The sequence below is a fragment of the Meles meles genome, chromosome 7 (genome assembly GCF_922984935.1).
Source record: "Meles meles chromosome 7, mMelMel3.1 paternal haplotype, whole genome shotgun sequence".
NCBI lineage: Eukaryota > Metazoa > Chordata > Mammalia > Carnivora > Mustelidae > Meles > Meles meles.
Window position 1 is genome coordinate 137,133,111 of NC_060072.1, and position 14,957 is coordinate 137,148,067.

At 38.1% G+C, this 14,957-nt stretch overlaps 1 protein-coding gene and 1 pseudogene across 4 annotated transcripts in view; both read right to left on the reverse strand.

The window, feature by feature from the left end:
* MPP7 (MAGUK p55 scaffold protein 7) overlaps window positions 1–14,957 on the reverse strand; it is a 306,784-nt gene that overhangs the window by 95,876 nt on the left and 195,951 nt on the right. For all 4 annotated transcript variants that reach the window (XM_046012744.1, XM_046012745.1, XM_046012743.1 and 1 more), the window contains one exon: window positions 14,805–14,936. In XM_046012744.1, the coding sequence (XP_045868700.1) occupies window positions 14,805–14,936 (132 nt within the window). The remainder of the gene's footprint in view (window positions 1–14,804; window positions 14,937–14,957) is intronic.
* On the reverse strand, window positions 12,292–12,422 carry LOC123947708 (annotated as a pseudogene).

A 14,957-nucleotide genomic window follows, 5' to 3' on the forward strand; every position in this document is an offset into this window, starting at 1 on the left:
CGAGCCCCGCATCGGGCTCTCTGCTTGGCTGGGAGCCTGCTTCCTCCTCTCTCTCTCTCTGCCTGCCTCTCTGCCTACTTGTAATCTCTATCTGTCAAATAAATAAATCTTTAAAAAAAAAACAAACAAAAAAAATACTAGTGTGACTACACAAGCTTTCATTTGCCTTAACAATATCTCAAATCCTCCCATCAGAGTATACCTAACGGCAGAAGGGTCTGGTGACCTAATTTAAGATTAATTACCCATTTTTTCAGAGGGTTCTTTTCCCCCCAAACTTTTCTTTTTTAAATTGAGGTAAAATTGGTATGTAACATTATTATGACTTTCAGGTATACGCCATTACAATTTGACATATGTATGGACTACAGAGATCACTAGTAGAAGTCCAGTTACCACCCATCACCATATACTTGACCCCATTCACCCATTTTGTCCCCCAACCAACCTTCTGGTAGCTACCAGTAAGTTGTCTGTATCTACGAGTTTATTTGTTCATTTGCTTTTTTTCTAGATTTCACATGAGTAGAATTATATGGTATTTGTCATCCTCTAACTTCTTTCACTTAGGATAGCACCTTCAAGGTCTTTCTATGTTGTTACAAATGGCAAGATTTCATTCCTTTTTAATGGTGGGGTAATACTCTGCTGTATACACGTACACACCATATCTTCTTCACCTGTTTGTCTACTACTGGACATTTAGGTTCTTTCCAGGTCTTGGTTATTGTATATAATGGTACAATGAATATAGGGGAGCATGTATCTTTTTTTTTTTTTTTTTAGATTTCTTTATTAGGGAAAGAGAGAGAGAGAGATCATGAGCAGGGGGTAGAGGGAAAAGCTGACTCCCTGCTGAGCAGGGAGCCCAATGAGGGACTCAATCCCAGGACCATGGGATCATACCCCGAGCTGAAGGCAGATACCTAACCAAATGAGCCACCCAGGCACCCAGGGCATGTATCTTTTCAAGTCAGTATTTTTATATTCTTCAGATAAACAGCCAGAGGTGGAACAGATGGATCATATGTTAGTTCAATATTAATTTTTTAACAGTATGGAGAAGTCTCCCTACTGTTCTCCATAGTGGCTGCACTAATTTACATTTCCATGAATGGTATACAAGGGTTCCCTTTTCTCCACATCCTCACCAACACTTGTTATATCTTGTCTTTTTGATAATACCCATTCTAACTGATGTGAGGTGATGCATCAAATGCAGTTTTGATTTGCACTTCCCTAGTAATTACTGATATTGAGCATCTTTTCATGTGCCTATTGACCATCTGGATGTCTTTTTGGGAAAGTGTCCATGCAGATCCTCTGCCCATTTATTAATTGAGTTGTTTGGGTTTGGTTTTGTTATTTTATTTTATTTTTTGAGTTGTATAAGTTCTTCATACATTTTGGACATTATCCCTTATTGGATATATAATTTGCAAAAATCTTCTACTCAGTAGATTATCTTTTCATTTCAATGATTTGCTAGAGAAGTTTGATGTAATCCAATTCGTTTATTTTTGTTTCCCTTGCTTTTGGAGCCAGATCTACAAAAATATTGCCAAGACACATGTTGAGGAGCTTACCACCTATGTTTTCTTCTAGGAATTTTACAGTTTCAGGTCTTTCATTCAGGTCTTTAATATAATACTATGAGTTAATTTTGAGTACAGTGCAAGACAGTGGTCAAGTTTCATTCTTCCACATGTGGCTGTCCAGTTGTTCCCAACACCATTTATTGAAAAGACTTTTCTTTCTCCATTGTATGTTACTGGCTCTTTTGTTGCAAATTAATTGTCCATACTATGTGTGGGTTTAATTTTGGGCTCTCAGTTCAGTTCCATTGGTCAGTGTGTCTGTTTTTGTGCCCATACCAAACTGTTTTGATTACTATAGTTGTATGATTTCAAATCAAGGAGCATGAGGCCTCAAACTTTGTTCTTCTTTCTCAAGATAACTGTGGCCGTTTGGGATCTTCTGTGGTTCCATACAAATTTTAGAATTGTTCTAGTTCCATGAAAAATGCCCATGGAATTTTGAGAGGGGACTACACTGAATCTGTAGATTGCTTTAGGTAGTATGGACATTTTAACAACATTAATTCTTCCAATCCATGACCATGAACTATCTTTCCATTTATTTGTGTCTTCTTTTTCATCAATTTCATGGTTTTCCATATACAGATCTTTCACTTCCTTGGTTAAATTCATTCCTGAGTACTTTATTCGTTTTGGAGATTATTTTCTTAATTGCTCTGATAATTCATTATTCATGTATAGAAATGCCATATTTCTGTTACGATAATTTTGTATCCCTGTACTTCACTAAATCCACTTATTCTAACAGTTTTGGTGCAGTCTTTGGATTTTCTACATATAATATTATGTCAACTGCAAATAGTGATATGATAGTTTTAGTTCTTACTCCCTTGGATGGTTTCTACTTCTTTTTCTTAATTGCTGTGCCTAGGACTTCCAGTACTGTGTTAAATAAAAGTGGCAAAAGGGTGTAATCCTCTTCTTGTTTCTGATTTTAGAGGAAAAACTGCCAGCTTTTTATCGTTGAGTATGATGTTAGCTGTGGGTCTGTCATATATGGCCTTTATTATCTCTCCTCACTTCGTTGAGTTTGGATCCTATAAATGGATGTTGAATTTTCTCAAATGATTTTTCTGCATCTACTAAGATCATATGATTTTTATCCTTTATTTTTCAATGTGGTATGTCATGTTGATTGATCTATGGACATTGAACCATTCTTGATTCCCTAGACTAAATCCCACTTGATTGTGGTTTATGATCCACTTAATGTATTACTGAACTCAGTTTGCTAATATTTTGGTGAGAATTTTTTCATCAGTGTCATCAATGATATTGGCTTGTAACTTTGTGTATATGTGGTATTCCTGTCTAGTTTTGGTATCAGGGTAAAGCTTTAAAACTCATCAAGTGCTCCCTCCTCTTTAATTTTCTGTAAGAGTTTTAAAAGGATATATATTAAATCTTTGAATGTTTGATAATCTGTGAGACCATCTGGTCCTAGACTTTTATTGGGAAATTCCGATTATTAATTCAATATCCTTGCTAGTAATTGGTCTATAGAGATTTTCTATTTCTTTATCACTTGGTCTTAGAAAATTTTATGTTTCTAGGAATTTATCCATTTCTTCTAGGCTGTCCAGTTTGTTGGCATATAATTGTTCATAGTCTCATGATTCTTTGTATTTCTGTGGTGTCAGTTGGAACTCCTCTTTCACTTCTGATTTTATTTGAATCCTCTCTCTTGATGAGTCTGGCCAAAGGTTTGTCAATTTGCTTTATCTTTTCAAAGAACCAGCTCTTAGTTTCATTGACCTTTTCTATTATTTTGTCTTTCCTTTATTCCTGCTCTGATCTTTATTATTTCTTTCCTTCTACTAACTATGGGCTTCTTTTTTGTGTAAAATTAGATTATTTAAGATTTACTTGAGGTAGGCCTGTATTGCTATGATTTCCCTTTCAGAATCACTTTCATGGATTTAAAAAATTTGGATTTGTGGTGTCCCTATTTTCATTTCTATCCCTAGGTACTTTTTCATTTCTTATTTGATTTCTTCAATGCACTGATTGTTGAACAGCATGTTGTCTTATCTCTATATTGGGAGTTTTCCCAATTTTCTTCTTATAATTGATTTCTAGTTTTATACCATTGTGGGTGAAGATGTTTGATATTTCATCTTCTTGAATTTGAGAACAGTTTTGTGGCCTAACATGATCTACCCTGGAGAATGTTCCACGTACAGTTCAGAAGAATGTGTATTCTGTTCTTTTTTGATGGAATGTTCTATACATATCTATTAAGTCCATCTGGTCTAATGTATTGTTCAAAGCCACGGTTTCCTCATGGATTTTCTGTTTGGAAGATGTATCCACACTTACTGATGTAAGTGTGATGTTAAAAGTTCCCTACTATTATTGTATTACTGTCAATTTCTCCCTTTAGGTCTGTAATATTTGCTTTATATATCTTGGTGCCTCTATATTTCATGCATATATATTTATAAATGTTTTGTCTTCTTGTTGAACTTTTTCACTATGTAACACGCTTTTTTATTAACTATAGTTTTTGTTTTAAAGTCTATTTTGTCTGTTCTAAGTATAGCTATGCCAGCTTTTTGTTTCCATTTGCATGGAGTATCTTTCTCCATTCTTTCAGTTTATGTATGTCCTTACTTCTGAAGTGAGCCTCTTAAAGAGAGCATATGGATTTTTTTTTAATCCACTCAACCACACTGTCTTTGACTGGAATATTAAGTTCATTTAAAGTAATTACTGATAGGTACATACATACTCAATGCCATTTTGTTAATTGTCTTCTGGCTGTTTTCATGGTTCCTATCTGTTCTTCTTTTCTCTCTCTTCCCTTGCGGTTCAATGGTTTCCTTTTAAATTGTTTAGATCCCTTTCTCATTTTCTTTCGTGTATTCAGTATAAATTTTGCTTTGTGGTTATTTTGAAGTCTACTTATAACTTCCTGTATATATAGTGGTCTGTTTTGAGTAGACAGCAACTTAACCTGAACATATTCTAAAACTTCACATTTTTTTCTTCCTGCCTCCCTTGTTTTATATTTCTTATGTCACACTTTACACTTTTTTATTTTGCGCCTCCCCTTAACTAATTACCATAGTTTTAGGCAATTTTATTATTTTTGTAAGTAAACTTGCCTTACTTATTAGCAGTTGATCCACTATCTTTACCATATATTTACCTTTTCCAGTGACATTTTTACTTTCATACACTTTATTTAATTAGTGCCATTTCTTTTGCAGTTTAGGGAAGTCCGTTTAACATTTCTGATAGAGCCAGTTTAATGATGATGAACCATTTCTGCTTTTGCTTATCTGTAAAAATTTTAATCTCTCCTTCAAATCTGAGTACTAAACTTACCAGTAGAGACGTCTAGGTTAGAAGTTTTCTCCTTTAGCGCTTTGAATATGTCATGCCACTCTCTTCTGGCCTGCAAAGTTTCTGCTGAAAAATCTGCTGATACTCTTACTTGACACAGTAAGTTTTTTGCAGCTTTTTGAGATTCTCTCTTTTACCTTTTTAATTATAATGTGTCCTGGTATGGATCTCTTTGGGTTCTTCTTATTTGGAACTCTGGACTTCATGGAGCTCTAGATCTATTTTCTTATCCAGATTAGAAAAGTTTTCAGCCATTATTTTTTCAAATAAGCTTTCTGGCCCTGTCTATCTTCTATTTGGAACCCTATAATGTGAATGTTATTCCACCAGATGTTGATTCAAAGGTTCCTTAAATTATCTTTTTTTTTTTTTTTTTCATTCATTTTTTTCTTTTTTGCTGCTCTGAGTGACTTCTATTGTTTTTTCTTCCAGCTTGCTGATCTGATCTTTGGCTTCATCCAGTCTGTTGAATTGCTCTAGTGTATTTTTCAGTTCAATTACTGTATTGTTCAGCCCCGTACTTTCTGTTGGGAATTTTGTTATATTTTCTTTGTTGAGGATCTGTGTTTATCCAATTTTCTTCTGACGTCAGTGAGCATCTTTACGATCATTCCACTTTGAATTATCAGCTATGTTGCTTCTTTCCATTTCATCAATGTCATTTTCTAATGTTTTGTCACGTTTCATTTGGAACATTTTATGTCTCATTTTTGCCTGATTCTCTGTGTTTCTTTCTATGTACTAGGTAAATCAAACACTTCTCCTAGTATTGCAGGAGTGACTTTTCAAAGGAGATGTCATATGGCCTAGAAACTCAATCCCCTCTGACCAGAGCTAGGGGCTCAAGAAGCATCCCCTGTATGGGATGCATGAATCTTATGTCACACAGCAGACATAACCCTGCCACATGTGATGCAGTGGTGTGTTGGGCTAGTGCCCAGCCTGGCTGTAATGCATGGCTACCCTGAGCGGCATGAGGCTACACTGCGGCAAAGGGGTGGGCAGGGCTGTTGGCTGGCCCAGCTGGGATCCACAGTTGCAGTGTGGGGTTGGCAGGATTCTCAGCTGGCCACATCCTGCATCTCTAGCAGGTTAGAGGTCTAGTTCCCAAATGACTCCCACCCTCACCAACTCTAACAAGGTAGATAAGGTCACAAATACGGCACCTGCCAGTGTCTCCATTCCTGGGAAAAGTTCCAAAAGTTTTCTGCCTCTCTGAAAAGCACTTTAAGATTAGTAAGTGGGTCTCCTTCACATATGGTCTACGTGCTTTTCAAATTAGAGTTTTCGCACTGAGTCCCTGGGTGAATGAGTCTACACATGAACCCTTAAGAGCCAGTTCTCCATTCCCTATAGTTCCATGGTTTTCTTGAACATAATCTCTGTTGGTTTTCAAAGTCTGGCATTTAGGGGCCTCATCTCTCTCATGCATGATCCAAGGGTTTGGGGTGCCTGATGTGGAACACAAACCCCTCAGAGAAAACTTCTGTATTTTTGAGATTCTCCTTCACTGTGGATCACTGAACATACAGTGGATTGTTTCTGGCAAGATGGTCCTCTCCTACCCATCTCAATGCTGGCCTTTTTGTCCTTTATTTCAGAGGTTCTGTTCATCCAGTTTTCTGGTCTTTTTCAAACTATTCTACATGCCGTTGTGCATCTGCTGTATATAAGGGAGCGAGGGATGGAGTTTGGGATCTTCCCACATGCCATCTTGAACCCAAGTCCCTATTTATTCAGATTTTATAGATGAGAAAGTAATCACAAATGGCTCTAATTTGTCTAAGATCAGAAAATTAGTGTGCAGTAAAGTCAGGACTTATCTAAGGCAAACTCATCAGAATTGCTTATTTTTAATCTTAACTATTATTCAACACTGCTTACCCTGTAGCTTTCTATAACCTTTTTTTAAAAATATTTTATTTATTTATTTGACACAAGTAGAGAGAGAGGCAGGCAGAGAGAGAGAGAGAGAGAGGGAAGCAGGCTCCCTGCTGAGCAGAGAGCCCGATGCGGGACTCAATCCCAGGATCCTGAGATCATGACCTGAGCCAAAGGCAGCGGCTTAACCCACTGAGCCACCCAGGTGCCCTTTCTATAACCTTTTACTCATAAATTTATAACTTCATTGCCCTTGCAGTAGTTTATCTACGATGGAGATCAACAATTCCTTCCTTTTTTGTATGTGCATGACATATTCCCATATCAAGTGGCAAAAATGGTTTTAAGTCATTTAAGGCTATGAGAAGAATTGCAGCTGCCTCCTAGGCCTCTTGAAATACTGGCTCTTTGGGAAATCAGATACCATAAGAAATCATGACTCCTGCCATGCTGTGAGTCAGCCCACACTAGCCAAATGGAGGTACTACCTAGAAGGAGATGACTAATCAGCCCCCAACTTCTCAGCCACCCCAACCCAGGCATTAGTCCTAGGAATGAAGTTCACAGACAACTCCAGTCTCAACCACCACCTAACTGTACATGTGAGGGACTCTAAATAAGAACCACCCACTGAGCCTATCAACCTCAAAACTATGAAATATAATAATACATTATTGTTTTAGCCACAAAATTTGAGGTGGTTTATAACACAGAATTAGGTAACTGGCATAAATCTCTTTCTTCACTAGGAATTATACTATTTTTCAATGTAGGACCATTCAGTTTGTTGTGCTTACTGCTAGTCCTTTTTTTTTTTAAGATTTTTTAAGATTTTATTTATTTACTTCAGAGAGAAAGAGAGCACACAAGCAGAGGGAGGGTCAGAGGAAGAGGGAGGGTCAGAGGAAGAGGGAGAAGCAGACTCCCTGCCTAGCAGGGAACCCAATGTGGGGCTCAATCCCAGGAACCCAGGATCATGACCTAAGCCCAAGGCAGACTTAACTGAGCCACCCAGGCACCCCTTACTGCTAGTCCTTTTGACTTACTCTGTGACTCAATGAAGTTGACAAATATTTACTGAGAACCTACTCTGTGCCAGGTTTTTTTTGAAGAGCTTGTAATACAGTCATGAAACAAACTAAGAATTTCTGGCCCCTTGTGGAGCTTTCAAACAAGAGAGAACAATAAAAGATGAAATAATGAGATATATGGTGCATTAAAAAGTGGTCAACATGGGGCGCCTGGGTGGCTCAGTGGGTTAAAGCCTCTGCCTTCGGCTCAGGTCATGATCCCAGGGTCCTGGGATCGAGCCCCGCATCGGGCTCTCTGCTCTGCAGGGAACCTGCTTCCTCCTCTCTCCCTGCCTGTCTCTCTGCCTACTTGTGATTTCTCTCTGTCAAATAAATAAAATATTAAAAAAAAAAAAGTGGTCAACACCATGGGTATGAGAAAGGGCAAGGTGAGAAAGATCAGGAGTGCCAGGGCAGGTAGAAGAAAAACAGTGGAAAGACATGCCTCAATGAGAAGATGACACTGAGTAAAGAAAGAAAAAAGGAGATGAAGGGGAGGGTGTCTAGGTCCACCATTCAGGTCATGATCTCAGCATTGTGAGACAGAGCCCTGGAAGAGGCTTTGTGCTGATCATGGAGCTGCTTAATAGTCTTTCTCTTCAGGGCACCTGAGTGGCTCAGTGGGTTAAAGACTCTGCCTTTGGCTCGAGTCATGATCCCAGGGTCCTGAGATTGAGCCCTGCATCAGGCTCTCTGCTTAGCGGGGAGCCTGCTTCCTCCTCTCTCTGCCTGCCTCTCTGCCTACTTGTGGTCTATGTCTGTCAAATAAATTAAAAAAAAAAAAGATTCTCTCTCTTCCTCTCTCTGCCCCTCCCCCTGCTCCCTGTCTTTAAAAGAGAGAGAGAGAGAGAGAGAGAGAGATGGGAGTTAACCAAAGAGAAAGAATAGATGAAAATAGCATAAAAGTGCTGAGATGGGGCTATGAATAGAATGATCAAGAAAAGCAAAAAACGCAGTGTGGCTGGACTAAAGTAAGAAGGGAGAAGCAGCAGGAACTGAGGCCAGATGGTTAACAGACAGCCAGATCATGTAGATCCTTGTGAGGGCTCTGGATTTTATTCTGAAAGAAACAGGGAGAACCTGAACAGCAGAGGTGCTATAATCCAACAGCCTCACTCTGAGACCTATTGTCTAAGGGTGAAGGACTGTAAAAGCTAAAGCAAAGAAACAAACTGGAGGTTGTTAAAATACTCCAGGGTCAAAATGAAGGAGGCTTGGATGTGACTGGCAGGAGGAGAAGTGATGAATAGTCTGGATATGTTATTGGCAGAGCCAAAAGAATTCCCAACAGACCAAAAATGGGACATGAAAGAAGAAAGGTATCAAAGATTGACTCTGGGTTTTGGCTGAGCAGTGAGGAAGATGGGATTGTAATCAACTAAGAGGAGGAATCCTAGAAGGGGAACGGATTTGGGGGTAAGATCAGTTTACTTCTGGACATGTCAAGACAGAGATGTCCATCAGACATTCCAATGGAGATATCAAGTACACAGATGGACATACAAATTTAAAACTCAGAAAAAAGATCTGAGAGAAAAACAGACCTGGGAGTCACTGACACACAGATTACTTTTAAAGCCACTGGCTAGATGAAATCATTTCTAGACTATGTAGATAAAGAAGGGCACGCCAACACCGAAGGGTTACTCTGCTGTAGATAGGAATCTTGAAACAGAACTGCTTGCTATCTGCTGATTTTACCTATCCCTTGAGGGTGAACTACAGACTTGGAGAAATCTCTCACTTTCTACATGACACAAGCACTTGACTCAACCTTCATTTTGATCCCTTCATTCTTAAAGATATCTACTTCTATATTGCTTCCCAAACCTCTCTTATCACAATTCTTTCATGTATTCCCAGTGGAACGTAGTTGCATGAAAATCAAAACTCAATAAAAGAGACCACATGACATGTCATATTGTACAAGAATCTACAAAGGCAAAATGAATTAAAATTGTATCAAATGTTTGAGTTCTTCCATATTTTCTTATATAGGTATTCTAAACTTATTCCATGTGATTCTGGAGAGAGAGGGAAAGTGCACACACACAAGCAGGGGAGGGGCAGAGGGAGAGGGCAAGAGAGAATCTCAAGCAGGCTTGAGCCCTACACAGGGCTTGATCTCATCATCCCTGAGATCATGACCTGAACCGAAATCAAAGGTGTACATGGAAACAACTGAGCCACCCAAGCATCGAATTATTCTATAATTGTGCTTAAATGTGTCTTGTTACTGCTGTAAATTAGTTCACAAAAGAGGATTGCTGAGACTGGGCTATCATGATGTTCTACATAAAAATTGCATCTCCTACAATACTGCCAATATTCTAAGACCTCCTCCTTCAGCTGGTAGCGCAGGTGATTTCAGGTTGAACCTTTGAAAACAACATGGTTTTAAGTATCATCTACCAAACACTTGTATCAGAAATACTGGAGACATTTTTTAAAAATCTAGATTCCAGGCCCCATATGAAACCTACTGATGCAGACTCTAGGGGATAAAAGCTGCGAAGTCTGCATTTTAGGTAATCATCTCAGGTAATTCTTCGGATACTGAAGTTTGAGCACCGCAGTTCTGAAGGAAGAAAGGACAACCCATGCCAGAAACTGAATTCAGGATCATAATCCTACTCGCTCACTAACAGAATGTCATTTTCTTAAGCTTGTTTAAAAATTAGCATTTATTATTATTTCTGTATAAAACCGATACAAATTATTCTAAAATCATGAGGAGGGAGGATAGCTCTGCTCCCTGCATCCCAACTAGTGTCTTTCCTCTCCTTTTCTCCATTCATTTAACCATCGCTTCCCTCAAACTATCTCCCTCTCACCTTTCCATGGCAAATACCTACATGATCTGTGTTCACTGCCTCTTTTCCCTGGAAATGGTCCTCTCCTTCAATAACTGCCATCTAGAGTTCCTACCATATCATCATTCTGTGAAACAGTCACATAATGTGTGGTAATGCATAAAAACTTACAATGCATTTCAAATACATTATGCTAGGGGATATTCAAAACACTCTTGTAGAGGCATATCTCCTGATTATCTAATAAGGAAGCTGAGGCTGAGAGGCTAAGTGACTTTTTCCTATAAGGGTACAGAGCAAATAAGTGACACCATAAAGCTTCCCACTTAGGTCATCTAATGCAAGCTTGGTATTTATTTCACTGCATTATAACTCAGTCTAACAAACAAAATTATATTTTTAAAAAGGTTTATTTATTTGAGAGAGAGAGAGAGAGTGTGTGTGGCAGGGGTGAGTGAGTGGGTGGGAGAGGGGCAGAGGGAGAAGGAGAGAAGCCTCAGGTAGACTCCCTCCCCAAGCACAGAGCCTGATGCAGGACACAATCGCAGGACCCTGAGACCATGATCTAAGCTGAAATCAAGAGTCGGATCCTTAACCAAGTGAGTCACCAGGCACCTCCAAAATTACATTTTTTTAAAGATTTTATTTATTTGACAGAGATCACAAGTAGGCAGAGAGGCAGGCAGAGAGAGAGAGAGAGAGAGAGAGGAGGAAGCAGGCTCCCTGCTGAGCAGAGAGCCCGATTTGGGGCTCAATCCCAGGACCCTGGGATCACGACCTGAGCCGAAGGCAGAGGCTTTAACCCACTGAGCCACCCAGGTGCCCCCAAAATTATACTCTTAAATAACACTGATAAACTAACCCCCTGATTGCTAAATCTTATGGCCTTTCCTCCTGAATCATTTGTCAAACATTTACTAACCATTTAATCACTAGAATTTTATTTCAGCTTGGCGTCCCTCATTTTAACTATTTGATTCTTAACTGCTTGGACTCATTCTCCTAAGGATGCCTCAGACTCAATCTTCTCCCAGTTTCTTCTTCTCCCCCCACCCCCTACCCCTTTAGTGGTTATGGCTTTTCCAATAACCTCTCTGAATGACAAATGACATTTGACAAATACAAAATGACAAGCTTGTTGAAAACGACTATATTCTACTTTTCTGACTAGTTCATTTTTTAAACTTTAAGTTTATTCATCTAATACTCTTACTTTACAATAGCTGTCAAACTAAAAATAATACAATAATTATATATTTGGATGAAAAAGATTTCAAGACAAGTAATTTGCCTTCCTTGATCTCATATTCCAAGGTTGAAATGACATCTGAAATCTTAATACTTTATTCAGGAATCCTAACAAATAATGTCGGGGGAGTTCTCCATCCCATGTAGATGTTGTCTTCTATTTGCGGTTTTTTGTTTTGTTTTGTTTTTTAAATACAGCTCCTTGAACAAAAAAGACGCAAATTGTGGCTTACTAGGAAGACAAAGGACCAGTGACTAAAATAATTTTTTTCAAGTAAAATAACTTAAAAGCACTTGAAATTGCCTTATATATGGAGTATTAGTATAAAAAATAAACCTAGCATGCAAAGAAGTTAACTGCATAAGTTTGGGGAAAAACTTTGATTATTAATTTACTTTTCAATTAGCAATAATCGTGCCTCGGATAAACCTCATTGGCTACAATACTGCCACTGCACAAAGCTGATTATTAATTTACTTTTAAATAATGGAGAAACAGAGAAAAAAATTTTAATTTATGTAAAAAGAGGCAAAAACAGAATAAGAATAATGGATAAAAATGCAATGGAATTACAATTTTTAAACACCCTGCATAAGAGGGAGTAGAAAGAAAATGCTCTTCAGCATACAAAATTGCCAAATTATACCATGATACAGGAATAAGAAACTGAACAATTCCAAGAAATATTTAGGATATCTCCAGAATATACAAATGTTACAAATCCAGAAAACATTCTCATGATTAAGAGAAATAATTTTTAAATTTTACTTATCTATCCACCTACCCACCTATTTATTATTTAGCGTGGGGAGGCTGAGAAAGAGAGTGAGAGAGAGAGAATCCTAAGCAGGCTCCATGACTCTGAGATTATGACCTGAGCCAAAATCAAGAGTCAGATACACTCAACTGACTAAGCCAGGCTCCCCAAGAAATAATTAGTTTTTAAACAACTTAATGTAATTGTTGAGTTGTAATTAACAATTTCTAGCCTCTTAGCACCTGCATAGCCCCACAGGCTCTGTCTAACCGTAGGGAAACTTGAAATTTTTATTCCCATGCCTTTCCTTCTATTCTTGCTAACCAAATGTACTTCTACATCCCTAAATAATGTCCTGGGGTAGTTTTTACTTCCCCTCTTCTCTTGCACTGTATTATCTAAAGATACACCTTGTCTGATCAAACCTAACATATATAGCTCTCGCCATTATCCTAGTTCAGATCCTCATTTTAAACATACTATAGGATACAAACTTTAAGAAGCTAACAGACAAAGGCTGATGATGTCCATCATTCGTTATGTCCATTATTATCGTTAGGGCTAATTACTTCCGTGGTTACATACATACTAGCTAACGTACGTGATATGTTCAGGAACAAAGTATGATAACACCACTTCAGGGTATTCTGTATAACTCATTCAATTGCTTCTTAGATGGAAACCAATTTTCAGCAGGCACAGTTAAACCTTTTGAAACATCTCAGTGCAGTGCACGCCTAATTTCTCTGACAAACATCTGGAAGATCTGGTTCGATCAGGAGAGGCTTGGGACTTACATGTCGCTGATGACCGTTTAAATGTTAGCTCACCAAACCCACACACCCAAAACCTTGCTGCCCCTGGGGAAACTATGACTGATCCAAGAAATGATTGCTAAGGAATTACTGAACTCCTTTCGATTATCTAAGAGCCTGAATTTGTCAAAACAAAAAATGCACTTCTTACTGAGGGATACACAGAAGCCACCAAGAATTAGTCACTTCAGGGTGATAGGCCCTGAGGTAGATCTTTCTATACCCAAACTGCATACTGTTTGGCCTTACTAAGTATGTCACCTTCATAATAAATACCAAGAGATATGTAGGTTACGAGTACAGAGCTTATAACCACAGATGAAAAGCATAAATTTATTATCGACATTAAACAAAAAAATGTCTTAAGTAGTCAAAATGAGCCACAACAGATTTAAAATCAACTGCCAGACAATAACATTTACTTTTCTTCTGAACGTAGTTTCATCAAAATATGGATACACTCTGTACTCATATCCTACTGCTATGACAAATGCATACAAAGGTAGTGACTTAAAACAACCCCAATATATTATCTTACAGTTCTGGAGGTCAGATGGTCAAAATGAGTGTCTGGAGCTAAAACCAAGGTGTCAGCAAGGCTGTGTTCCTTCTGGAGGATCTAGGAGAGAATCTGATCCTTGAGCTTTTTCCAGTTTCTAGAAACTTCTGGCATTCCTTGGCTCATGGCAACATCAACCTTTGCTTTAAATCATCGCCTCTTGTGACTCTGCCTGACTGTCTCCCCTTTCCACTTCGGTAAAAACCCTTGTGATGACAGAAGGCCCACCGTCTAAACCAGGATAATCTTCCCATCTCAAGATTCTTACCAAATCATGACAACTCCCTTTGATATTTAAAGTAATATTTCACAGGTTCTGATATTTACATTTTGAAATAACAGACATTTGATAAATTTTTTCTCTTTACTTTAAAATAAATCAGCTTTCTAGAAGAGCCATAAGCAATTATTTTTGGTTGCACCTTTTAATCTTTAATCAGCTGTGACTGGCACATGATGCTTTCTTTTATAAATGTCAGAATCCCATCTTACAAATTATTGCTATTTATAACCAAGAGAATGCATGCCATTTTATTTGGCTTTTTTCCCCATTTTTCTAAATAATGTTTTTAAGACATGTATACTCTGTTTTAAAGTTTAACAACACAGGAAAATTATGTTTCAAAGAGAGGAATAAATGGTATGTCCCCATCAGGTTTGGTTTTATCATGATATCTACTCATATCTAAGCACAAAACATAGACCACAACTCACCAGGGGTTCTCTATTTTTGACCAGACGAATGATTTTTACAGAGTCTTCTTCATCGTCGATATCATCTGGCATCGGCGGCAATACAGGATCGTAATTCTTCTGAGCCACAGTATCATGTACAGAGAGCAAAGCCTAGCAAAGTCAACATTTGGG